Here is a 27,914-nt window from a genome sequence, read left to right on the forward strand (position 1 = left end):
CCCTTTGCTTTCCAAGCATCTCTTATCCCCCTCCGGTTCCTTTCAGTTTCCACTGGCCTCTGCCTTAGTCCGACCGGACTGGGGCTGCCAATTTCCTATTCTTTCTGGCTGGCTGGATGTGAATGGCCCTTTGCCTTGTTAAAGCAAGGCCAGTGGTGGGGGCTGGTGGAGCAGAGAGACCGGGCACGGAGAAGGGGGCCCCGATGAGCCAACGACCCCCGTGGCCGAATTAGAGGGCAGGCTGGCTTGTTTGGGGCCTTCACACCCTGATGCAGGCTCCAGCCCCATGCCAGCACGGCCAGCAGCGCAGGCCCAATTAAAGCTCCCCCGGCTCCTTTTCAGGGCCCGGCCTGTGCCCGTCCTCCCCTCCGCTGATTAGATTAGGCCTGCCTCAAAGACACAGAGAGCAGGAGGGATACAAGAAGAGGAGAGAAATATGTAGCGCAAAATCAAGACAGACGTTATGTGTGTATCGTGGGATAACATGAGGAGATGACAGAATATATGTGGGGTAACAGAAATGGGCATTAAGTGTGCTTTGAAAGGCTCCAGCCAAATGAAACAAAGTGAGAGCAATTAAAGAGAAGAAAGAAAAACATGAAATATAGAAGTCAAAGCCTGTCGCTTCCCTCTCTAGCTGGTTATCTAGCACCCAGTGTGCCAGCAGAGAGAAAGGCCTTATGTGCCTTGGCTTGTCACCCTGCTGTGAGAGAGCGCTTGTCTAGCGAGCTCTGGCACGACTCTCCTCTCTGGCTCTCTCACTGGGAAGTGGCGCAGCCAAGAGGACCTTGGTTAGGAACCAAGACCCCCGAGTCTTTCTGCTGGACTCCTCCACTGACTTTCTCCCTTTGGTTCCCTCCTTTTCTTTCTTTGGGCTTTTTGTGCAGAAGGTGGATCAGAGGGAAAAGAAACGTCTTTCTTTATTCGCGGCTTCTAAAAGCAGGGTGGGATCTCAAGGGAGCCGAGCGACAAAGAACACTGTTAGAACCAAGTTTGTTGGAAACTAGTGTTTGGAGACAAAACACAACAACAACAAAATCAGACAAAAGGAACAAAGTGGGAAAAGGCATAAAAAAAAAAGAAGAAAAGAAGTTGCTACAGAAACCGAGACAGTAGAAACCTCGTAAAAGTAAAAAACAAAAAAAAGTCATGAATAGGCATGAGTGCAAACGAGATCAAGCCCATTTCGAAAAGTAAACAACCCCCACTTTCTAAAGTCAACTGAAGGGACTACGTGAGCCTAAATATCACATATCACAGGCAAAAACAATATTAAGCATCTCAGCTTTCACTGCTCCCAAGTGGCACGTCTGAGCCTTATCATCAGCAGGGTTAAAAACCATAATGAGCGGGTTTCTGGGGGTTTGGTAATGGCGGTTGGGGGGCGGGTGTGGTGGTGGTGGTGGTGGTGGTGGGGGGGGGGGGCTGTACTTACAGGACGCGTACGGCCTTGAGGCCTCTGAAGGCTCCCTCGTTGATGTGGCTGATTGAGTTGTGGCCCAGCCGGAGGGCGTGGAGATCCCCCAGCACAGCCAGACTTCCTTCATCCAGACGAGTCAAGTTGTTGTAGGACAGATTCCTGGAGAGAGAGAAAGTGAGGACTAGAAGACGGAGAAATGTTCTGTGTGAGGTCTGGAAGGAGATGATAGGTTGGCAGAACGCTGAGGCAGCTCGCGACATCATTATACTTGCATTTCATGGCTGATTCAGTGTCTATTTGCCACTCTGTGATGTGTTTTTCCATTGTGCCTTTTTCCCTCACCACAAGATGTTAACAGAAAATGGGTTTAGCAGACCGCTGAGCTTAACTGAGCTCCTAATCGTTTGACGGGGGAGAAAAGAAATTCTTGGTTGGAACTTTACATGTCTACAACCTCCATTTATAAGCTTACTTGAGCATGCGGTAAACCCCAGCGGAATACACTGTCACTTGTGTATTGCGGCGCTCAAAATGTTACTTATTTTCATATCCAGCCTCCGAATCTTTTCTTAAAATCCCGGAGAGTGTACAAATGAGATGTGAAGACTACATGGGTTTCCAAGGATGAAGAAGAAACAAGTTGATTCACTAAAGAATCATGGAAAAATGAAGGCACAAAACTTGTTTAAATGACTTGTAAGAATGTTTTTCATGGTTTGTACATAATACCTCCTGATATATCCTGATTACAAATGGTAATAAATCCTATAATGGTATCTTTCAAACAGTGGTCAAAGGCAGTATTGTGCATTTTATTGCCCTCTCCGTGGCCCTCTCTATCTCTGTACCTCAGGTTTGCTTGACTGGTCATGTGTGCGGAGATTCTCCCTGATGACCAGCTCAGCCCGGCGCACTGGGAATGCAATAACAGGCTCCTCATAAAGACAAGTCACTCACTTCTATCGGCCGTGGGGGTCATCATAACTCTAGATAATGAAATCATATAACCGGTGACCGGTGCAGCGCCAGAAGGCTGATTCAGGGAACGGTGCTGGGCGCAATCTGTCATTCATAAGATGTGTGCACAGGAAGCAGCACCGAGATACACAGAGCAAACTAGCGTGATCACCATCCACCGCTTTATTCCTCTCTGACTGTTGCATATAAACAAACATAGGCGCCACAGATAGCCCAGGCTACCTCGCAGTTAGCAACGCCTCAGCTGAGTGAAGCACTTTAAAGCGGCATTACGACAGTCATGTCAACAGTACAGGGAAGACTCTCGGATAATAACTCGCTAGACAAAAGCAGCGAAGGCGATCCTTCAATGTAATTACCACAACACAACCAGCGGAGGATTACACGCCAGTTAGCCAAACCCTGGCGCTTCTGAACGGACTACAAAAACGCTTGTCGAAGGTCTTGAGTGCTGTTGAGCCCAGCTCTAATTATGGGATAAACAGGCTTATCCTGAGAATAGCGTGGCGTATTGAGTGTTAAAGCAAAATGTCATTTAACCCCTTGGCAGGTAGATGGATATATAGGTGACGAGTGGAGAGAGTCGGGTTCTCAGGCTTTAAGGCAAGGGGACGGACAGAAAAGGAAAAGGAACATTTCCAGCTAAATTTCAAACTGCAGCTGATGTCAGCAGTTTGAAAAACCCCTCTTGTATTTCGTTAAGCTGAACTGCACTGAGTTAAACTCTCTTCCACTGCAGTTCTCCTCCCAGTTTCAGGCCCTTTAATGGCTCTGGTAAAAAGGTTTGTGCTAAAAGACACTTGGCACAAGAGTCTGGGTGTTCAGGCTAATTTAAATGCTGGTACTCACAGTTCCCTCAGCTTCTGGCAGAACTTCCATCCATCAGCATTGATGCGGGCGATGGAGTTGTTACTGAGGAATAGCTGCTGAAGGGAGGTCAGGCCGTACAGGGAGCCACTGTTCACCTCCGTTAGGCTGTTGTAGTCCAGGTGGCTGCAGGAGACAAATACAAAAAACAAACAAAAAGTTGTTGCAGTGAAAATGTGTTGATCTTGACACAACAGTTTCAGGCAACAGTATGCCAGTGGTACGATTGTGCTCCGAAATTGCTAAATTTGCGAGAGCGTCAAAGCAGTTTGTGACCATTACTGAGTTATTTTGCAAGTAATTTCAGTAATTATGTAACAGTTTCATGTCGGCTCGGAAGATGTGATTCTTTTGTGTGATTGTGAGCAAGTTCCAGTAAGAGAACACAGAGGTCTTTTTCATATAAGATCTGGTTGTTGTGTATTCCTGTAACAGCAATGGTACAAATGGGATTAGCCTCTTAGGTAGTGCTTGCTGCAGGCTGTAGCACCCAAATTCCATAAAGGTGTGTTATGATGCCGATCTAACGTGTGTTGGTGAACTTGGTGAAAGTAACAGAATGTGTGTTGGATGTTCAATAAGCATTATTATTATCTTCATGTGTCGACGGTGTCTCTGATTTTCTACGTACAGGACTTTCATCTTGGCCAGGTCCCAGAAGGCTCCGTCAGTCAGTTTGTTGATGCTGTTCCTTTGCAGTTTGAGAACCTCCAGGATGGACAAACCCTGAAAGGTCAAACCCTCCACCTGACGGATGCGGTTCCTGTTCAGCTCACTGCAGGGTGGATGGACAAACACACACACAGGATGGAGAAACTCATCACGAGAGAAAATCTATAGGGGCACTATTTCTTTTGTGTTTTGACTCATGGATGGTTTCCCCGCCCCCCCACTCTCCATGGGCATCCATCACAACCAAATCACTGCAGCATTCCTCAGTGGTGTCTGTTCCACTGGGGGCCAGAGTGATACAGGTTCACCACAAAACATGGTAGATGATGTTTAAAAACCGCACTCCTTCTCTCTTTTGAATATAAAGCCTGAGATGACTGTGCATGTGACTGATTCTTTACAGATGCTCTGTGTGTGTGTGTGTGTGTGTGTGTGTGTGTGTGTGTGTGTGTGTGTGTGTGTGTGTGTGTGTGTGTGTGTGTGTGTGTGTGTGTGTGTGTGTGTGTGTGTGAAGGCTGTAAAAGCCCTCAGGTTGGCAAAGATAAACATCCACAGAGGTTCTTTTGTGTCTCATGTGCATCACCATGTGCAGATACAGTGTCACCGGGGCCACCTGTGCAACAAAAGACACCTGGGGAAACTACTGGAGCCACAATGGGGGGGGGGGGACTCCCATTACGTGAGTCCCTTTGCTCTCCAGAATGGAGGCGTTGAGCTACAAATGGGTCGCCCTCGCTGTTACGCTGGAGGGAAGTTTGACAAAGATAATGGAGCATGGTGTGGAGAATGAACTAACCACTTTGGGGCTATGGAAGAAAGCAATAAATCACAGATAATATGGCTCCGGTGTTTACCTAGTCAGGCCTTATCCACCCCCAGAGATATAGCGCACACTAATAGCGTTCTGAATGTTAAACACACAGAGCTCGATGAACAGATGCTAGAAACACCTCCTCATTGAAACTCTTTTCAATTCTGTTATGTCTCCAAAGGCTACAATTGGGAAACCAATCATTTTTAGCCTAAATGTGAATGTCAGAAATATGATGTTTTTCCAGGGTGAGCTTCTGACAGATCAAAACACAACCTTGTCAGCAGGCTAACTATGTTGTTAAACTGATCAAATCCAGCGGTACTTACAGCTGAGTGAGCCTCGGGAGCTGGAAGGCTCTCACGGGGATCTGGCTGATGCGGTTTCGGCTCAGTCTCAGGACCTGCAGAGTTGAGCCCAGATGGTCCAGCGCGCCGAGCTCCAGCACACTGATCTTGTTGTTGCTCAAGTACCTGCAAACAGGCAACAACAATTTATAACAAACCTCAAATATGTGTTCATGAATGGCCGTATTTCTATTTCTATAGCGTTATTTTGCATACTCTTTGTATGCAGCAATCGGTTTTTCCCAGATATTTTTGATTGAAAATCGTAATGCAGCTTCGGTGTTCAATTACAACACTATTGTGTGCACTGTTTCAGCAACAAACACTGAAGGCTGCAAAAACACACCTTCAAATTTCCTCTTTTCAACAGAATTTCTTTGAAGTATCTATATTTTTAAAGTTAGTGTGTTACGTGCCTCCGTGATGCTCTGAGATAGTACTTACAGGTCCCGGATTTGGAGGCCTGCAGGGAAGGAGTGCCCTCGTAGCTCAGTGATGTCATTGTTGCTCAGGTCCAGGGTTTCCACAAATACCAGCTCTCTGGTCCGCCTGCCGTCAATACTGCGGATCTTGTTATGATGTCTGAAAAATAAGGAACGCACATAGAAGACATTAGGTGTGGTCAACCATTGTACTCTGATCGACACAACGTCCACACCTGTACCTTGCTGAACTAAAGTGGACTATTTCCATCAGCCGAGGTGGGGGGGAGGGGGGAGAACGACACACCAATCCCCCCCCCCTCCCGGCTTCTCTAAACCCACTGAGACACAAAAGGGGAAAGAGTACACAGAACAAAGTGGTCTTCATCCACCATAAAAATGTGTACTTTAAGAGCTGCCAAACAGAGATGGGTCTCTTTTAAACATGTCCAAGGACAAAGAAACAGCCACAAAATCTAGATAGATGGGGATGAACCAGAGCCACTTGAGATTTCTGAGTACTTTAGTGTGTGATGGAATAGATAGATGGCTGTGTGCAGCAGGTCTGGCCTCGTTCAATGTCCTAATATACCCAGAGTAGGATCAGAAACAAGGGACTAGATAAAAGAAAAGCAAAACTCTAAACATCTCGGAAAAAACAAAAACAAAGAACGAATACCCTTAAAATCATGAGCCGCCAATGTGCCTTAACCCCGAAAAGGAAACAGCATGTCTAGTTTAAACTTTCCTATGCGGATCAGAAAACTAAAATCGTCCAGCTTTCAGTAGTTAGGACACAAGAAAACGTTCCATCTTTGCAATCTGTCCAGTGTTCTCTCATGCCACTGGTTTAACCAGGCTAGCATAGCTTGAAATAATTGAGCAGTTTTGACTTTGGCCCTGTTTGGGGGTCTTCAGTGAAGTGGAGGGTGACTCACGCCACCTTATCCTGTACCCCTCAGCATCTGTCGTGGCTGATTTTGGGGGGACCAGGAGTCAGAGAGGGAAGGAGAACGATACGGTGATGTTGAATGTTGTCCCAGTCATTACCCTTCAATCTGGAGAAGTGGATTGTGGGAAACGGTGCTTAGCCTCTTTTACAAACATACGGACATGAACTAGGGAGGCATTGTTGTTCCAGCTTTAAACCGGCAACAGAGGAAGTCACTGAGCTGAATGCACATCTGTGCGAATGGGAGAGCCGGCATTGCAAAGGACGACACTCCAATGCTGTTGCACACATCATGCCCACCTGCGATCCCACACCGGGGCAGCAACATGACAACTTTGTTTGGTTCAGCATAAAAAAAACACGTGTTCTTAATGGCAGTATTTGAGGATGGGTTTCTAATGGGCTCTTGATGGCCATCCCTCTCGCTACACCTGCAGTCTGCGTGTTCATGTATGTGAGCCTGTTAGACGACTTCCTGTGTTACCGAGTGTACATGAAAGCCTTTGCTGCGTGACACATCTGACACATGCCTTGGTGCTAACTAGGGATGGGAATTACATTTAGTATCACTTTCATTAGCGTCACTGGTCTTAAAATGTTTTTTTTTTTAAATACATTTTTTTTTTAAATCCTCATTTCTTTCTGGTTTACTTCTTTCTTCAGTTCTTAACCGACTCTGTTTTGAGGAAGTCAGTTAGATAATATTTAAATATTTGCATCGTTACATTTAATTTCATCCCTGACAGAAACACTAGTTCAACAAAGTCAATCAACTTGGGGTTCAGTGTCTTGCCCAAGGACACTGTGGCATATGGGCCGGAGGACCTGGTGATTGAACCATCAACCTTATGATTAGACCCATTCTAATTATTCTGCCAGCTATTACACTCAACATAATGAACATATCGATCCAATTTGATGACGCCAGGTCATTGTCTTCTCAGCAGGCAATTCTTAGTTCGGCATTGGTGGAGAGTTTGGCACATACTACAGGTAGAAAGTTCACTTGACCTTTGGAGGGGTTGATAATATTATTCTTATATTTGATATTGACCGATTAGCTTACCACAATGGTGTGTGTTTGACAGAGAGAGCAAGAGAGGGCAGGTGTTCTACCAGTCCAACTCATCAAAACAAGGTCAGTCCCTCCTTCATTCTAGCTTTCAGTCAGCAGATGAATACACACACACACACACACACACACACACACACACACACACACACACACACACACACACACACACACACACACACACACACACACACTAGTGACTGAGAGCAGAAGGGGGTCACACTGCAGTGGCCCACCTGAATAAACAGTGGCAGAAATGGTTAAGGATGAGCACACACACGCAAACACACACACACACACACAACACAAATAGCAAAACGCACACATGGGACAGAGCAACAGACAGTGGCTACAGTGAGCAGAGGAGGGAGGGGAGGAATGGGGGAAGGAGAAAAGGCGGAGGGGAGAATTAAGGGGTGAGGTGGGGTCAACAGCTGGTGACCTTCGCTGGGAAAAACAGATCAGTCTCAAACTGGTGGGAGAGGTTGACCTCTCTCACTCTTTTTCTCGCCCCATTCCTTTTCCACCACTCAAACCAAACTCCCTCTTCCTCCTCCCCCCCTCCCTCAGTCAAAGCCCAGCTGTAAGTGCAAGACAGATAAAGCCTCGGCGATCAACGCGTTTGAAGTCCACGCATACAATCGTAGTGTTTATAAAAACTGGTTATCATAGAGCCAGTGACATCTCTGAAAAAGAGAAGCTTGGTTCACTCTTGTTCTCTTTGATGTCCGAGGGCCTTATTCGCCTTGATTCCACTTAATTCCAAATCTCATTACCCTGCCCCAGTGACCATGTGATTATCATGAGCCCGGCTCATTCTGACACTTTTTTGATGTATGGAAAGTGCATCAGGGGTTTATACTAGCGTGCTCGTTCTGCTGTTTCCAGTGTCATCTTTGAGGTCGATTGTTCGTCCTGTCCCTTTCTGTTTGAAGCCGGCGGTTGGCACAAAAGCAGAATTATTTCAAAATCAGATCATCCAGCGGCCCATATGATTTCTATCCCAAGCGGTTTTAAAGGGCCCCTTTGATGTTAACTGGCCCGGGGTATGAGCACAATGGGAAAGTTTGTGCTGCTCTGCTGTCACTTTGACACTGTGTTTTTAAACTTTTTGTCGCTCCTTTTTTATTTTGCCATCCTGCTGAGGCATTCTGGGAGTCTGCGGGACATCAGTGGCCTCGCCAATAGAATTGTGGGACTGTGGGAGCCTGGCATATGGTCTTTGGAAGCATCGATGTGCTCAGATGATTTGTTTTTATGTGAAAACTACATGATGTTTTTCATAAGATGCACCTCAAAGTGTTGTCTGATTGGCTGCTGGACATCTGATCAAACGACGGGGACGAAAACTGTAAACTGCAGCAATGTCAGGTTTGTCTGTGCCTAATGACTTTCAAAAAAAGCTGCAGCAATCAAAGAGAGTAGCCAATAAGAGGGAAGGGTGAAAGCACTAAAGGGAGAGCTGCAGAATGCAGAAAAAAGGGACCGAGTCACCTCTCGACCAAGCAAGTGATTGATAAGAAAGAAGAGAAATAAAAAGGAAACACAAGAAAAAATACTTCTATCTACAGTCTGCTCAACCCCCTTATTATAAATGTATTACTATTATTTTATTTATAGAAACAAGATTGCTGTATTTCTTTTTGATTCTGTATATTGCACAGTTACAGGAGCAAGTCAAAAAATGAATGGTAAGTGTAAACTTTTAAAGATTCTGAATCAAATTGCTCGGGATTGTGTTGTGCTGATAACATCAGTCTGATGATTATTTTGGCCAAACGTAATCAGCAATCTTGAAGGCAGTTATTTAATAAATTTAGTACGTAACATTAAAATGCGTAAAATGTATTCCCAGAGAAATATAAACTTTTTAACGTCTTCAGAATAGAAAGCTGCTGTTGTTTTGGTCGTTTTTGTTATCCTTTCCAACAAATTATTGCTTTCATCCCCTTCCAATATGATAAAATAATGTAAGTAGGAGGATAGCAAAGGTATGAAAAACAAAAAAAACAAAAGATATAAATGTCCGGATATCAATCTCTCTCCCTTCCCTGGACCTCATTTGCCCCACAAGGCAAACATGTAAACTTAGCTGAATGTTTAGGAAGCCAGAATTCCTGCAAATTTGTTATTTATTTTAGGCGCTGTTTTATCAGCCCTTTTATCAAAAAGTACAAACCTCTTCAGTAAGAAGCTAACTGGTACACTCAAAAACTCAACGGCAGCCAGACTGTCAGACAACCACATATAAAAGGCTCTCCGCCTTGTGGAGAGCTTACTGTTTGATGAGCGGCTGAGGACAGATTCTCTGTCCATTTGCTTGCGTGCGTGCACGTGTGTGTGCGTGTGTGTGTGTGTGCGCGCGCGCGTGTGTGCACGTGTGAGTATGTAAGCCACTGTCTCACACAAACTTGTTGTCAGACGACATTCCAGACAATCTCCAACCGATGGCAGAGGAACACTGCCCTGCAGTCTGCGCTGCTGTCTCTGCCAGGGCGCACACAGAAACGCTCACACTCCGGAGGCCTTGGCGTTTGGCAAGTTAGACACAGTGCACTTTCCATTCGGGAATAACCCTAAGCCTGAGTTAACCTCTCGCTTCCTTTTTTCCTTCCTCTGACTCTGCACCTTCCTACTGCCTCCTCCATTACTTTTCCAAAAACGATTCCTCGGTAGACACGTGGTGATGTCACTATGATCTGACACTATTCACATCCCTTTTCCCTGACTCCCTTCCCTGTTCTCTCATCCTTCCTCCCCTGCTCGCTGTCACCCGTTTTACTGTAAGCCATGTGACTGACAGCTGCAGCTGCAAGTGCTTCAGCGGGCCTTCACTTCAGCTGCGTGGCTTTGTAAAAATCTGACCCTCCCTCCAGCCTCCACTCCCATCAGGACTACAGGCCCCTCGCCCCCAGCAACAGGCTTCAAGTCAGGCCAAAAAAAGACACCCCGATCATTTGAAGGGGCTGCGACTCCGCACAGTTTGTGCAAGTAAAGGTGAACTTGCTCCAGTCTGTTTTGTAATACAGAGAGTCAACGGAAGACCTTACAGATCCAGACATGATAGAAAACCTACTAAAACATAATAGCAGGAGCTCAAACTTGTGAAAAAAAAAATGACACATTTTTATCAGACAGCGTTCCTAATCAAACCACCCGTCTTACTAACACTCCACAGTTTACGGAAATATTCTGACCACATTAATGCATCATGATAAATTCTGAGAAGCAGGCAGATGACACACGGGGAGAGGGCGGACGTGTGACTCCCACAAAGCTCGTTGAAAATGATATGACGATTGATCAACGTGATGGGAAGCAGCAGCTGGTTCCTTTACTACCAGGCAGTCAGCCGGCATGCCAGCAAGGTGTGAAAGAAAATACAGAGTGAAGCTGGTGGTTAGCACTGGACCAACTTAAAGGGCTTTCACTTTCTTGTTTCAGGTTGAGTGAGATGTAAAATGGCACACTGGAAAACAACAGTCCACCCAACAGATGATACGGGTGGAATATTGTGATTGTAGTTTGTTGAATCATATCAAGTAACATTGATTTTAAATTGTGTAAGTATATATATTTAGCTTAGAAAGACGTTTTTATTGTACTGTGTTTGTTTTGTGTGCCGGGGATTCCTTAAGACATTCTTGAGCATCACAGTTACACAAAGAATTGTTGAAACTAAATGACTATTTTTCTATTTTCTTAGAACAGTATTATTACCTTCGTATTACCATAAGAAGAATATTTAACGTGACACACTTCTAAGTATTTCACTCAAACTATTTGATTGCTAGCTTCCAACTGCTTTAATAAAGTTACCTAATTTTACCACTTTAACATCATGAGTTTCCTTCAACTGTGTAAAAAACAAGACTGCTAATGTGCTGCTGAGCGCATGTTTTTGACACACACAAGCGCGCACACGCCCTTCCCAAATACGGCAGTAAATCTCCAGTGGGATGCCAGTGCAGGCAGTCCCCACAGGCAGTTTCACAACGGAGAGCAACCGAGCAACTGTACACGAGCTGACACTCCAAACAGCCAGCACCGCTCACTGTAGACAAGAACGCAAGGCCAGCTAATAAGACTAGTCAGTTACTCGACCACATGCTAATCGCTCGAGACAGAACTGCAGATTGACGCCAGCAGAGCTCAAGTGGAGAGGGGTTTCTGACTCATGCAGCTGAGTCACATTCTTCCTTAACTTTACATTAAAGCAGTAATATTTCTGGGATGCATCTTCGACAGATGCCAAGAGACTATTTCAAGAGCACTTCAAAGAGGCCCCTGTACTAAGAATACAGTAACAGAGAGTCAGATAATTCTGGTGCCATGTTAAGCAGCGAGAGGAGCGGTACTCACAGGTAGAGGGATACGATCGTGGAAGCAGCCTGTCCTAAATCTGGTATGGAGGTCAGCTCATTGTGGTCCAGCCGCCTGAAAGTGACAAACACACAGAGCAGGAGATTAGAGAACAGAACTGCCCTGGAAGTAATTACAGTGAAATATACAGAATAATATGTTGTTATGGGAGCAAAGGACATGGACAGAAAATAAAGTAGCAGCCGTAAAAAGTCAAATAAACAAAGATATAAATTCCCATAAATGTCAAAGTGTTGTTGGGTCTTTTTTATTTGCTTTATCACGCAAACAAAATTCAATCAAAGCGTGTATAAATTAAAAGATTTCAAGTACAACTTGTCATGTCTGCCGCAGAGCAAGTGGCAAGTCATCCTTTTAAAAACCAAAAATAACACGGGAGTAAAACAGATGTCCGGGAGCGTATGACTGGCCGACTCCCCTGCCAAAGATGTCACCAGCGTGTGTATCACCAGCTCGCTCGTGCATGTGTGTGTACGTGTTTTGTGTGCTGGCGCTGAGTGACACAAAGCCAAGCCCTCTCCTCACCATATAAAATATTTACAAGGCCAGTGTTGGGCACAGTATCGGGTGGTGGAGGGGAGGCTTAATATAGAAAACCACCACTTAATTCTCAATTGGACTTAGATCAAGGCAACATGTATGAGGATGCAGCAAGGAAGTAAAGTGGCGACCATGGACGCTTGTCAGAATTAAGTCATTGATAAAAAAATTAAAAAAATAAAAAAAAGTTTCACAGCTTTCTTTTAAACTTTAAAAAGACTCCATCAGTGCCTAACACACACTTAGAGCAGGCCATTAAAAAGTGTTCGGGAGGCTGAAATCATATCTGTGTGTGAGAACTCTACTTACAGCTCTCTCAATTTCGGAAGGTTGGCAAAGGCTTCAGCACTGATGGCAGTCAGCTTGTTGTGGCCAAGATTTCTGAAAAGACAAAAGAAGATGTTGGGATAAAAGGTAGTTCAAATCCTTAAACAGGAGACAACAGTTCATCTAAATATCAGCAGTGCAGCAATATTTTTCATTAATTGTATTGCCTTATCATGGGCCAGCAGTTTAAATAAGGATCCTGATCAATAGCAACAATTATATCTCCCATTTGACAAACAGCCTCATCCGTCCACATTAAGTATGCCCAGGACATAAATTGAGCCAGCCTTCAAGGAGGGCTCAGATCAATATTATCGATACCGAGTGTCTCTCTCCTGGCTCACTTTCCAAACATAACCCACAGGCCATTCATCTGCACCAGTCAATTTGCACTTCAGACTAACAGTGTATTTAATAGCTGGCACTTGCCTTGTACAGAGGCTTATTAGAGCGTGATTTGTCCAGTGATATAGCAATACCGCTGTCAAGAGGGCGAGAGGAACGGTGGGGGTATGGTGGGCGCACCCAACACACATCTGCATTTCAGATTGACATTCACACACCATATGTACCAAGTTGATTTCACACATAAACAAGTGCTATCTCTGTCACTCAAACACACACACACACACACACACACACACACACACACACACACACACACACACACACACACACACACACACACACACACACACACACACACACACACACACACACACACACACACACACACACACACACAATCCTCCTGCCTAGCTGGCATGCCGCCTGTCTGTTGGCAGAGAGGCTGCAGTGAGAGCGCTGTTTGTGTTTGTGTGGTGGGGTTAGGCTCGGCGAGACAAAGGGAGCCCACAGCTCCGAGCCGCCTGCCTCCCGCCCCTCCGTCCCCTCTGTCCAGACGTGAGAGACGACCCAGGAATGTTTCACAGGCCTGCAGAGAGATGGCTACTTGTTCCCAGAGACCGGGACACTTTTACCTGATTTAACACATTCCTCATTCTGTAGTCCGTGGCCTTAAAAGACCGCTGCAGGGTGGAAAAAAGGGAGCGTTTCGGGGCTAAACTGTGTGGCAGGAGCTGATACTTCATGCCATAGTGGAGAACGTAAGAACATATATTAGTAAAGTTTATGTGTGGCGGTTGGGTTAATACCATAGCAAAAGACTGTCTTTGTACTTTTTTAAAACAATTTATACCTATCAATCTCAATTTCCATCTCACTTGACAGATTTCCCTTTCTTGTTTTCTGTGCTCAATTGCAGATAATGACAGTCTCCTTCCCCAACTCTTTCCCCCTCTCTCTCTGTGTGTGTGTGTGTGTGTGTGTGTGTGTGTGTGTGTGTGTGTGTGTGTGTGTGTGTGTGTGTGTGTGTGTGTGTGTGTGTGTGTGTGTGTGTGTGTGTGTGTGTGTGTGTGTGTGTGTGTGATGAGATAATAGCAGAGCATGTGTCTGCCCTCCAGGCACAGGCCTAATAAGGAGGTGTGCATGCATGTCTATGTCATGATCATTTACTGGGGCACCTCCCATTGTGGCCCAAGATTGCTAAATTGTTGTCCCCTGCAAAGGGAGGCAATTACCTCTTTTCTGTGAAGCCAAGTGAAAAAAAAAAGAAAAAAAAAAAGGAAAAGAAATCACAGTGTTCCCATTGGCTACATCTGCCGAGAGAGGTTCGTACAATCAGCTGTCACAGACACACACACACTGACTGTAGACTGGGTGAACTTGAGAGATGATCTGGATGAAACGGTCAGTCGTTTTTAATCAAACTACTTTAGGCACAAAACAGGCTTTGCATAAGATGCAAATCAAGATTATTTCAGGAACTTTGCCACCAAAGAGATTTGTTATCATTCAAAGGAGGAGGAAGCTGGCTATGCACATATTCGTGGATATGATATGTGAAGCTGAGAATAAAGAAAAAGGCATAACAGAAGAAAGGGATGACTCAGGAAAAAAAAAAAAAGCATGTTAGCACCAAACCTGCCGAACTAGTGCTAAAAGCCACAGCAACAAGCAAAACTTGTCTTGGTGTACGCAAACATGCATGTGTCTTTTTCTCAGTCATCTATGGTGTTTACACAACTGAGTCTTTTTCTCTCCACTTCTTTCAGTAACATTTATTTCCTTGCCTATCAGATGAGATAGGTTTCAGTGTTTTAACACCTACTGTAGGAGGCAATGGTGATAAGGCCGATTGCCCTCCGTAGCTCCACTTCTTGAGGAAGTAGAGGAATGGGGGTGGACCTGACTCCAGCACTAAGCATAGTTAATGCTTTCCAGAAAGTGACCTTACACTCGTGCTGTTTCTGGAATACTTTGCTTTGTCGGGATCAGAAGCACAGAAGTCGTTAGGAGTTTTTGACTGCTTCACAAGTGGAGAGATGCAGCCGCCAACATCAGCAGAAGCAAACCTACTATATCCTGTCAGCTGCTAAACTAGGTTTAAACCTGACTGGACCACATGCCTGTTAATCAAACACACACGCCTCCAAAATATTCTGCTTTTTTAAGACTAATATATAATTAATGATGGGATTATTATCAGACGGACCACCAGAAAACAAATAAGACAGAATCACCCTTCCTAACGACTTGTGGAAAAAATGTGTTGACTTTGTACTTTGTGAGAGAAGTTGAATGAGTCTATGGAGCCAGAGCCTTTTGGGAGCCAACCCTTAGCGGCCTGCGGCGGTGTTGCAGTTTAAGGCACTTCCCCATTATTTTTCAGTGCCGGAAGCTGCGTCCACTTTTATATACAGTCTATGGGAACAACTCTCAGCCAGGTACCTAATCAAATAAAGTGTGGAGCAAGCTACATGCTTTCCTATTAAAGTCAAGTTGGTCTGACAGTCAGTTGAGCATTGCGTTCAAACATAAAAAAAATTAAAAGAGAAAGAGAGAAAAAAAAGGCAAATTCATCATCCATCATCTAGTCTATACGGTAGCCTCATTTGTGTTCTATCTAACTGATGGCCGTCAGTGTGCACAAAGATCAACAAGAGGGCAGCTGGACTGAGAGCTTATCTGATTTGAAGAGGCACTGTTACAACCTCATCTAGCCGCCTCAAACCAACATCTCCCCACACATTACAAATAATAACCACAAGCACTGAGAGACTGGAAGAAAAAGCTTCTCTATGGAACACAAACAAAACTTCAAATGGAAGGCTGTCACACCATAATACCAAGTAATTTATCCACATATTAAATAGTATTGTCTCGGAGACAAAATGATAATTAATATTGTATTAATAGACAATAAATTGGTGGTATCTACATGTTGTATTACTTCATCCATCAACTATTAAAAAAAAAGTCCAATATAAAAAATAGATTTAACAAAAACTGAATCAAATTAAAATTGTTTTTAGTTGTAGCCTCATTTATCACAAGTCATCTGACATCATCCTAAATTAGCCAATTACTAGGAGACTACGTGATCTGAGCATTTGCTTCAATCTCAGCCAACCTGGAAAAGAACTCCTCAAAAGACAATTTAATAAACTCGCAAAAGACTCGCCTGACTAAGCATCAGTCTTAGAAAGAAAAATAGGGCTCAGCGCCTGCAGTAGACCGTCATCGCTGGACCATGTAGCTGATCTGACATATAAAACTCATTAAAAGGCTTTAAAAAATAGCTGCATTATGAGTGCTGTGGGAGTAGAGCAAAGCTGGGAGTACTGGAGTGATGTCATAGCGTATGACACTATGCTTGTAAGTCAGCACAGTTTGTGTGCGGGAGAGAGATGTGGGGAGGGAAGAAGAGGACTTACACATACAGAGATACATCATCATTATCTTTTCCCATTTCTATCAAAGATAAATACAGTGTGAACTTTGCTCGCCGAAAGTGTGAAGTGATGTCAGTGATGAGCCTTCTGTAGTATCGGTGTGAGACAAAGGCTCTTTAATGTGGTCGATTTCAGAGTGTCATAAAACTGGTCAAATAATAACCTGCATGTCAGAGACCCAGACACACAGACAGACACACACACACACACACACACACACACACACACACACACACACACACACACACACACACACACACACACACACACACACACACACACACACACACACACACACACACACACACACACACACACACACACACACAGCTCTTCCTGTCATTATGAGCCGGTTTATAGCCCAGCAACTGCAGTGAGAGTGTACACAAAGCTAACTCCAGCTCCAGGCCACCATTTTACAGACAAGTCATACAGGGATGGAGAAAATGAGCCAGTATTTTATCGGATTTGACAAGGTTAAAAGAATAAGCAAGCAACTAATGATAAATGTGTTTCGCTCAAATCTGAGCTAAAATGTTCGTAAGATCCTGGGCCGGCGAGGAGAACTTAGGTGTAAGATCAGAGAGATGTAGTGCTGATGGGGTCAGCATATTTTACCATTTGCATTGCAGATTCCCACCGCCCCCACACACACAACTCAACAAAGAAACCTCTCCAGCCTTTGAAATCAGTCTGGCTTGGAGCGTGACTCAGTTTCTGAAGTTTTCCGAGGCAGGGAGGCGAGCCACATCTTGGGACCATGTGCAGCGTTGTTCTCTGCGCTGCTGGTTTTGGGCGCTGGAGCGCGAGATGAAGCGGGGCACTCCAAACAAACAGGGACATGGTTGGGAAAAGAGCGTGCAGTAGCCCGAGGCACTGCATGAACCTGTGGCCGGGCCTAACTACCCCAGGTTGGACACTCCAGATGAGAAGTCCAATAACACTGGTGCTGTCCACACCACATATACACATATATATATATATATATATATACACACACACACACACACACACACACACACACACATATATATATATATATATATATAAACATATATATGTATATATATATATACATATATATATGTATATATATTTAGGGGTAAACCTTGCCCGTACACACAGGATCATGCTCCTGCATTAAACACTGAATTGTATAACAATGTAATTTGTTACAAATGGTGCCAGACTACTTCATTGTGAGCACAGGGAAATGAGTTCCCCAATTAATCTGAAAGAATAACAAACACTGATGTCTTTTTAGTGGGGCTATTGTTGTAGTACTATGCACACAGCTAACCTTATGCTCTCCACTTCAAAGTGAAGAAAAAGACATATAGTTCCTCATTTGTCCAGTTTTTCCCTGGTGATGTTTATTTTACTGGTAAGGCCATAATTATCCATAATAATCGTAATTGCAAGTGAATTTGTGGTTGTCTAGACGTTGAAGCACTGATGCTGCTTTTCTACTTTATCAGAGTACAAAGGCTAAGCGGGACAGCCTGATGGGCTTAAAATAAAATGTTTGGTCCAAGATAGCACTCCCATCACCCCTCACATCTCAAAGGACTGCCTGTTTTCTGGTTCTGGTTCTGTTTCTGTTTTCTGGTTCTGTTTTCTGGACGCTGCTTCACTTGCGCAGTACCTCTTACTCCCTGTCCAAGTCGTGCTTTTTTTCTTTTGTCCAACATCTTCTCCAAATTTCCAAACTCCTACCAGATGTAGAGAATTCACAGATGATTCATTGATCAAGCCCACTTTGTAGACACTGGCTTAGGGGGAGAAGGAATGGGGGGGGGGGAGCTTGGCGCCCTAAAGTGTCTTCACAAAAGGGCCATCTATTCTGCTGACTGAATTCCTGGAGGATGACTTGTGGCAGCAGCTGTTTGATTGTCATTAAAGCCAGTGTGAGGCTATGAGCTCACTCCATATCTTCATGTTAATGTCAGACTTTATCTGTTGTTATTAGAGTAGGGGCTCAACCTTACCTTTTTCTTCCTAATTTAATCACAGCTAATGTGTTGGATGAAGGATCCCACCCAGTTAAAAAAAAAAGATCATTCACAATAAAACAAAACAATTGATTGCCACTTTAAATTTCCATGTGAGAAGGAACTTTCAATACTTTTACTAACCTCAAATTCTAAAATCTGATAAGGGAGCAGATGATTAAAATCAGTGCCAATGATAAGATCATCCTAAACCCGTCCAAAAGCTCAACTGGGACTTTACAATATCTGTCAGTGGACATGCGAGTCACAGGGCTAAAAAAAACTATGACAATAAACCAACTTGATTTCATCACTTCCAATACCACAAGATTACAAGGCTGCGTAGTGAGAAATGCCCGAAAAACCACAAGCGGCTCAGCCCTGCTGAGTGCTGCTGCTGCTGCTGCATCTCTGCCCCAATGCTGAAATGTTCATGTGTTTAACCAGGAGATGAAACATTCCTGCAGTGTAGTGTTTATCAGTCAGTCCTTATATCAAGTTCAAACTTACCAACAGTACCAATGGCTCGTGACAGAAACACTGAACTGAAGGGTAAGCATAGTCCTAGTGTGCAAAATGACTTTGCAGGCATATGAATAGTTTTGATAAAGGTAAACTCTACCTAAAAATAAAGTGTGTGTGTGTGTGTGTGTGTGTGTGTGTGTGTGTGTGTGTGTGTGTGTGTGTGTGTGTGTGTGTGTGTGTGTGTGTGTGTGTGTGTCTGACAATATGTGACATTCAAGCATTTTGAGATGTTTAATTTCACCCAGCTTTCTTCTGTGTGTAACATGTGTGATGGCGGTTGAGGTTTCTGACCACTGACAGGACTTTCACCAACTAGTGGAACCAGCCGGAACGCAGCAGCAGCAGCAGCAGCAGCAGCAGACCGTGACATTAACAAAACATGTCCATGCAGTAGGTGGAAAATGCCCCCCACATCCCCTCATATTCACTCAGGCCAGGTGATTTTGCAGCCACACCCCCTGCTGACCAGTTCACAAGGCTGAGCTCCCGGTCCCTGTCAGGAAACCACCAACACAAACCCATTTCCTGAGGGTAGAAGCCAAAACCAACTGTTGGGGATGGTGTTTACCAATAAGGCTTTAACTGTGAGGTTCAAGGCTACGGCTTGGGGTTGAGTCGCAGCAGAACGTCTGCTGTAGTTTGGCCAGCACATTTGCAAACTTGGGAAACCACTCGGGGAAATGCTGGATTACAAAAGGGATCGTTCAAGACCAGGGCTCTTCTTGCTTTTTACCACAGTGCTGGTGATGCATATGGGAATACAGCCAATCACTATAAACAAGCTGTAGCTTTCTGTAGCAAAAAAAAACAAAAATTAAATACAAAAACAATAGGGCTTTCGCACCATCGGTGCTCTGACCCTAAATAAAAAGACAAAGCCCAGGACAAACGTAGCTTTCTATAAAAGCCAAAAGTATTTTACAATGTTATATGAGAAAAGATGGAGAGGTGCTGGCAAACAGACTCCCTGCATCTGCTTTATCTCTATGCAACCACAGCAATCATGGCCAAAATTTGTAATGCTCATGCTTTTATTTACTTGCAAAATCCCATTACGCTAGTGGCACTGCAGGCAAAAATGCTTTTTATACACATTACTGTTGCTACAAATAAGATAAGACACCACTCCTGAGAAGGAAAATGTGACTGTATGAGAGCAAACTTGCTTTGAATGTTGTTAGGCTATTCATCAATCAGAAACAATAGACAAAATATCTGAGACTGGTGGTCAGTTTGCTAAATGTAAGGAGCACTGATGTAAAACAGCAAAAGATATGTCCGACAGGAAAATGCATAACCACAGGCTTTAAAAGAGCTTGGCGTCATTTTAACATTTTAAGTATTCACTCCAAAAACCTGTGTAGGGTTGGGATATGTAATTAAGAACGCAATGTAAGTTGAGAAATGTTCTGAATACATAATAGTATACAATAATGTAATATTGCACTGAATTTTAAAAAAAAAATTGTTCTTTTTTTAAACCGAGTCAATCACACATCTTCCCTAAAACTCAGCCTGCTCTGCCAGAATGTGCTAACGTGTTTGTTTCTATGAATCCTCATCAAGGCCACTTTGTCACAGAGGACCATTAAAATGGGGGTTCTGAAGGGAGAATATTTTGACAACTGGAAAGCATTAGTGCTTTTTTTTTTTTCTCAACCAAGAGCTGTGGTCTTATTTGTGAGAGGATTGCTACTGATGGATGAACTGCAAGCCAACATCAGCCCTCTGGCCACCTATGTTCCCTGCACAAATACGCATCAACTTTTGCACAATTATTCCAACAGAACTGCACTGAAGGTGACTGAAAAGAGTGCAACCTCAGAACAGGAGATAAGAGGGTATAATGAAGGTCTTATACTCCCTTAAGGACATACATTATAATAGCTTGTAGTTTTTCTTGGTTGTAAAACTAAGTATTGAACACCTTCAAAGGAGTTACAGACTGATCAATATTACATCATGAGGCAAAGAAAAAAACATAAAGGTTATAGTGCTAAAGGTCTTTTTTTGTTTATGACATTATTTAGGCAACACAGAACCAATGGACCATTTTCACTTACTGTGTGTTGTGTGACTGAGTTCCCGCTCATGTTTCTCGCTCAATACATTGCTAAATCAGAGAAAGCCACCAGTTTTAAGCAAGAGGTTAGATCAGGGTTAAATTGCAAGAACTTCTCGGTAAAACAGCTTCTCCCCCTGTCATAGCAATAGGGTGAGGGTTAAATGCTGTTGATACCATTTGCTCTGCACCTCTCATACATGCTGGTGAAGGTATGATAACTCTCTGTAAGAACTATTTCCTTCTTTGAGACGCTGTATAACTGCAAGTCCTGAGGTTCATTACTGTAATCCCAATTTAAGAGCCTGTACGAAGATAATTACAACAGCTACATGACAGTGCAATCGCTCTTCACCCACACAAAAGGGTGGGAAATCTTCATTTACTTTTTGCTGGAATTATCCTCTCTGCTTGAACTATCTCAATGTTATAGAGAGCAAAGGAAAACGCAGAGCACTTTTACAGTAAACTTTACAAAGCACACACATGTATGACTAACTGACGGGCTTCTTGTTGATGAGCAACTACAGTCACACATGCTTTGGTCATTTATTGAACAGTTAAATCCAACAGGTGTTTCTGTGATTTTCCTACAAGCAAAACATCTGCATTATGTAGAAGAAAGAGGGAGGAGAGCTGGACTAGGTGTCTTGTATTTTCTGACACCCTCCAATACTGTCCTTGCTACCACTATTCATACTGCTGCTGCTGCTCTCCGCCTGGGGTAAACATAACAGAGACAATTGATTCCACACTGATTTCACTTGGCTCGAGTGCCTGCAGGTGGACATGGACAAACACACTTTTTTTAAACCAAGGACTGTGCACACTGACACTCTCAATCTCTCAAGTCTATCGAAAGGCTAACATTATTATTGTTGCACTGCAGCAGAACCCTCGCTCGAACAACTTATCATTTGCAAAAGTACTAGTTTCCCTTTTGTTTCAACTTCTTGGACACAGGCAGCAATGAAAAACTAAAATAACTTTCAACCCACAACACAAAAAAAGTTCATCCACTCATGTGGACAGACTTGGCATAAGGCACTTCATAATGGGCCGCGAGTGAAATTGTCCATAGTTGTCTTTTTGAGTTTACAGTAATCATCTACTTATCTGGCTCCTTTACAGACCCCAGAGGAGGAACAGAGCTGGATCCTTTTGAGTTACCTGCCAACATAATGTGACTATCTCAAGTGGTGTGGAAATATGCAACCTAGGTGTTTTAAGAGATCATTCAAAGCTATAAAGCCATTCCCTTTGAAAACAACAAGATTGCGGGTCTTTAAATCTTGACCGATAAGGTTTGGATGAGATAAGACAGAAGTAGACTTGAAGCGACACAGGGCTCAACGCAGGACCATATCTTTACACAAACCGAAAGGTTTAGAGCAGCTGTTTCAGATGGGACATTTGTCCCACAACAGATGTCCATTGTCCATGAGGACAGGGGAAGCTGTGTGTGTCTGTGTCCGTGCATGATAAACAGCATCTGCACTTGATCTTGGCTAAGTGGTGCTTCAGGGCAACAAGGCTACCCGGGTACAAACGCCCTTATTCATGTTTTTGGAAGACTTTTTAAAATGTTGCATTCCTAACTTCACAGGGAAAGACAAACTGCCTCACATAGAAACCTGGGAGCCAGAGGAGACGCTGGGCCTTTGCTCTTTAACCCCTAGTTCACAGCAACGCACACAAACAGATGCTGAATAATGTGTAACAAGATGGACTAATTGTCACTGAGGATTAGCAAATGGCACTGCATAGCAGTTACAATAGACTGCAGCAAGAGACAAAATGTTGATTGGGAGAACAACATGAGGGTTGTGTTGTCTGAAAGTAAATTGTGTCATTCAGCTTAAAAAGAGCTGAAGTTCCTAATCGTTGGAGGATGTTTAATAAAAAAATGCCCCAAATTGGCTAATTTCCTAAATGAGCTGGCAGACAGGGTCTCAACTGTTGTCGGTCTTTCCCTGGAGAACCAAATCATTTACAAGAAATTAAATTTGTATTTGTATTAAATTTAGCAACACAGAGAGAGAAACGAAAGATAATACTTATCAGGTTTATTTTTTATGACATGTTTGAGTCTCTTTGTTTACTCACCCTGAGGGGACAGTTTGATCATCCTAGAACTAGTAATGATAGCTACATTAGAGTGCACATGTGTGGTATTCATGTGTCAATAAGTATGGAAGATATCAGACTCCACTGACTGAAAAGGGTGATGATAAGTCTTAGCCTCCAAATATTTGTTTGTTTATGTATTTTTGCTGATAGTAATTAGCTTCTAAAGGACAGTCATTTAAAATTAAAAAAAATATGTTATAGAAAACAAATCACTGCATTTATTGGAGGTGATTCAAATCTCACCCCCCACCTGCAAAAAATGACATAAAATTGGAATATTTGTACTTAAATGTTAATGCATGTAATTACATCCCTGCATTTATAAAACACCTGTTAAGCAAGCCTTACTAAATATGCAAAACCCTACCATCCTAGATTTGGCCCGATGTCAAACTCCAATGAGCTTTCATTTAGCCAGGGTTGCCATGTTGTGGAAGATAATTCATTCATTAATTGCATAAACAGTCCTAATCAGGTTGCTGTCTGGGGACTGCCTGAGCAGAAAGTGCTGCTGGATTTGTTTTTTCCATTAGTTGTGCAGAGTCGGGTGCAGGGACCTTAATGGGGTAACAGGGTGTCCCAAGCAAAATGGGGAACAGTTTAGTTTTACTACTGAGGCTACTCAAACTTCGAGTTATGAAGAGGACATGACCACAGCCTGTGACAGCTGCTCTCACTCCCAGTTGATCGACAATTATGCAACTCAAATGAAAAATATAAAAATAGTCTGTGACGGGATTCCTGGGGAGAAAACCCTGTCAAAAGGGGGCCCTTGCTTAATGACAATTTATGTCCATCACGAAAAAGTTATATGTTGTTGTGCACTTTTTTTTTTTCTTTTCTTTTTTCTACAAACATCCCGTTATGGTTCTGGTCAATAAATAGGCTTGCTGAGCGCTTTACTTACAAGGAAACAGTCCGGACTGGAAGGTCCAGAGGCGTCGCCGTCAGCTCCATATTGCTGCAGTCCACTGAATCTCCGCTGCAGGTACAGTTCTGGGCGCACGGCAACTCTAAACTCACTCCATAACTGGTCAACAGTTCGAGCGACAAAATTAAATAAAAAACACAAGGAGACACATATCCAAATCGTCCCAGGAACGCCGCCATTTTGTATCCAGTTTTAATAGCGCGGCCGCTGAGCTCTCGCCTGGTGCCCACAAAACTGGAATATCAGAGGAGCTTCGGAAAAACTGGAAGCTTTTGGCAGCACATTAATTGTCTTTGTGTAATACAGAGGCTAATTCAAACAACTGTGTTGTAGTTTTCCGTTTTCCGTCCCGACAACATTCATTTCTGACACACTCCAACTTTCTCCTGTGGTGTCCGACGCGGGCTGAAAAATCAAAGGGATTCACAGATTAACCAGCAGAACTCTTCTACAAACAACTTGTATGTTGCCTCGAACTTAAATTTAAGTTTAGAGAGTGTGTCCATAAAAAGTTTGAAAAACTACTTTCTCGATAGGACCACTGCTTTTGGCGACATGTTTGAAAACATGCAACAGCAAAAAGTTAAAGGACACTGTGCCCGAGAGGCTGCTGAACGGAGAAAACAGCCGCGCAACTGTTTAAAACGTAGAAAAATGGCTTAGAGGACTTGTGACGTTGTTATAAACTGTCCACCACAAAGTTGTAACAAATAAGTGAGTTGTGGCGAAAAGTCCAGCGTTGGTCTCTCAAGCTGAGCGCTGCATATCGTCCAAATCTGAGCAGCACTTTACACCGCAGCAGGCGAATACATCCAACTTTGACATACACACTCGGTCCCATCCAAAGCAGCTCAACCAACAGCTTATCAGGTGCAGTCTGTGGTCACAAAATCTTGTCGATCCGACTAATAGCAAACTAAAATCCCCCCTCCTTCCGATCGTGCACCACCACCATGAGTTTTCTCCTTTGCCGAGTTACTTTTCCTTTTTTTCTGGGTGATCGCTCCGTAGTCCCACGTTGGAAACACAACAGCATTTCCAGAGTCCTCCCATGGCTTGCTCCGATTGGCTGTTGCGATTTGACGGCCGGCTTCAAACCCAACCTCATTGGTCGTTACGGGTTCTCCCTGCCTCGCGGGGTTGCCGAGCCTTTGAGCGGCTGTCAGTCAGCGGCTGCTAGCCCCGCCCATGTTTCCCACCCCGGGGTGTGAAACCGCACCACCTCCTCTCACTCTCACTGCTTCTTAAAGAGACAATCACCCAGATCGAGCCTTGTAATCGCATTATAACAAGCCATAATAGCATAATTGGTCTGAATACCCTAACAATTCCATTTAAAGTGTTTGTTGGTTAGAGATTTACATGTAAAAGAAAGAGTCAGAGAGAAAATAATAAACAGTACGTTATGTGTTCTCGTCCTCACCCAGGGCATGTGAAGGAGAAAGCATCAACACTATTAATACATGCATTAGCAAGTAAAGTGTTCACTTCAATTAACTGATTTTACCTTTACCCAAAATACACTGCAAACTGCAGCTAATAAATGTGGGTTATCTATAACATTCAATTACCACAATTTGGTCACAAACTGTACAGATTTCAAGATTCTGAAGAAGGTTCTTAGTTCACATGCTTTATCTTAAAGATTGTGTGTGGTGCATGTCAAAAGCCTGCTGCTGCTTAATATCTTGTCTTGATTTGAGCCTAAATTCTCCTCAGCAGCTCAAAATGCTGTATTAAATGAGATCAAATCCAAAGTAAGTAAGTAAATAAACAAGTTCAGTTGACAATGTGCATTTATTGTGCATTGTTTGAGTTTGCATGAATATCTGTAATGGATATTACAGGAAATGTTATTTATTTACAGTACTTTTCCTTTTAAAGAACTTATAAGAAACATATATTTGAGAGTTATCAGTTAACGATAATTTATACTTCAACTTCTATATTTCAGGCAAATACTTTGCTGATAAAGGTTATTCATACAAGGTAGGCTACAACTTCCTAGAAGCAGTGTTGGAAGAACTTGTTTTTTGTTGTTTTTTTTAATCTTTTTTTGCTACATTAATAAAACTCTTAAAGTACCAGAAGTACTTGTGCAGGATTTTCCATTTCAGAACAATATATGTCATATTACTGGATTGTAATTCTTGATTAATTCATTTTCCATTTCAGAACAATATATGTCATATTACTGGATTGTAATTCTTGATTAATTCATTTGTAAGCGTTACTAACGTTGCACCTTTTCAAGATGGGGATCATTTTAGTTACTCTGTGTACTGCAGGGTAGTTAAATTTACAATAAATAAAGCATGATTATGTGGTATAAGTGTATGACCATATGTACTGTATGTAGATATAGGTTGTGTAATGTATGCAAAATAAGGTTTATCGTTATAGTTGACTATTTATTGATATTAATAAGCCCAGTATGTAACGAGTAAGCTGTAAAATAGATCTGAAAAATACTTGATTTAGTAAAAAAGTGAAAATACTTTTGTGCAGTACTTTGGTAAATGTACTTAGTTTAATTACACTGTGGAACACATATAAAGTAGTTACAATTGACTTATTGAAATATTAGGAGCAAAATATAAGTAATACAAAGATAGAGCTACAGTAAGAGGGCCATCCTACAAAATTAATACTTCTACTTTTGAGTACATTTTGATGATAATGCTCTTACTAAAGTAATATTTTGGATGCAGAACCTTTAATGGGGTGTTTTTATACTGTGGTGATGCAGGTTTATCTAACTAAGGGATGCCTCTTTCATCTCTGCCTGGAACCTTCAAATGTTTTGTGCAGGTGTGCCCGAGAATGTGCATCTCCAACTGTGTGCTAACTAGGTGTGTAGAATTGTATGTGCAAACACAACCAGTCATGTGTGGGTCTCTGTGGTTTGTGCATGCACAGTGATCTTTTCACCATTTGAGTGTGCCCTGTAATGGCCACATGATAGCACAAAATTATTCTCAAATGTTGCAATCATTTTTGCCCGTTGTCTCAAAACTGCACATTTGCAATTCATCAGTGGCCTTGTCAGCCTCCTGGCCTCCATGAAGACTTTTTTCTCATCACACTTTTTTTCTTGGCACCGACAGATCGTATTGATTCATTTCGTCAGAGCTATTGTGATCTGATCACTTCATGTTGGGTGAAGTCACAGATTTCATTTGCTGTTAATCACCGTAGCGAGGACACAGATATTTGCACCTGCAGCACTGCAGGCAGTTTAGTAGCACAGTTCCTTGTTCCCTTTCCAGTGAATAGGCGAAGGTTTCACATTGCATCATGAGTTTGTGAGTGAGCACAGAAGCCTTACAGGTGAGGCCTGCAGCTCCTGGAAGCAAGGAAAATATCTGAGAAATGAGACCTTGTTAAAACATGACTTCACTGGTGATGGAAAACTGAGTAATGGAGGAACCCAATTTCTATAGTTTCTGCTGAAACCCTGTTACTTTGACACTTGATAATTGTTTGGAACTGTGTTATGAAATATGTCCCTAAAAAGAATCCTCTTAATGGTTGTTGCAGCTAAAAACATTAAAACTTAATAGAAAAAAAAATTGTAATTACCTGTCAATTCCAAAAATATGTTTAAAAAAGAGAGAACGTTAATTAACTTGTACAGCCTCGTTTGGATGATGTGCAGTTGTTTTTATTTAAGCAACTTTGAACAACTAA

General features: G+C 43.0%; 1 protein-coding gene across 1 annotated transcript in view; it reads right to left on the minus strand.

The window, feature by feature from the left end:
* lrig1 (leucine-rich repeats and immunoglobulin-like domains 1) overlaps window positions 1-25,259 on the minus strand; it is a 35,089-nt gene extending 9,830 nt beyond the window's left edge. Inside the window, exons 1-8 of the mRNA XM_069712773.1 lie at window positions 24,201-25,259; window positions 12,774-12,845; window positions 11,904-11,978; window positions 5,540-5,677; window positions 5,078-5,221; window positions 3,897-4,040; window positions 3,248-3,391; window positions 1,436-1,579 (exon numbers count right to left, since the gene is read on the minus strand). Coding sequence (XP_069568874.1) covers window positions 1,436-1,579; window positions 3,248-3,391; window positions 3,897-4,040; window positions 5,078-5,221; window positions 5,540-5,677; window positions 11,904-11,978; window positions 12,774-12,845; window positions 24,201-24,403 — 1,064 coding nt within the window. The 5' untranslated portion in view covers window positions 24,404-25,259. The remainder of the gene's footprint in view (window positions 1-1,435; window positions 1,580-3,247; window positions 3,392-3,896; window positions 4,041-5,077; window positions 5,222-5,539; window positions 5,678-11,903; window positions 11,979-12,773; window positions 12,846-24,200) is intronic.
* Between the last annotated feature and the right edge of the window lie 2,655 nt (window positions 25,260-27,914).

This window comes from Brachyistius frenatus, unplaced genomic scaffold (genome assembly GCF_029030835.1).
Source record: "Brachyistius frenatus isolate BFR_SWC_R1_liver_20210118 unplaced genomic scaffold, ASM2903083v1 Contig_4, whole genome shotgun sequence".
NCBI classification, from domain to species: domain Eukaryota; kingdom Metazoa; phylum Chordata; class Actinopteri; family Embiotocidae; genus Brachyistius; species Brachyistius frenatus.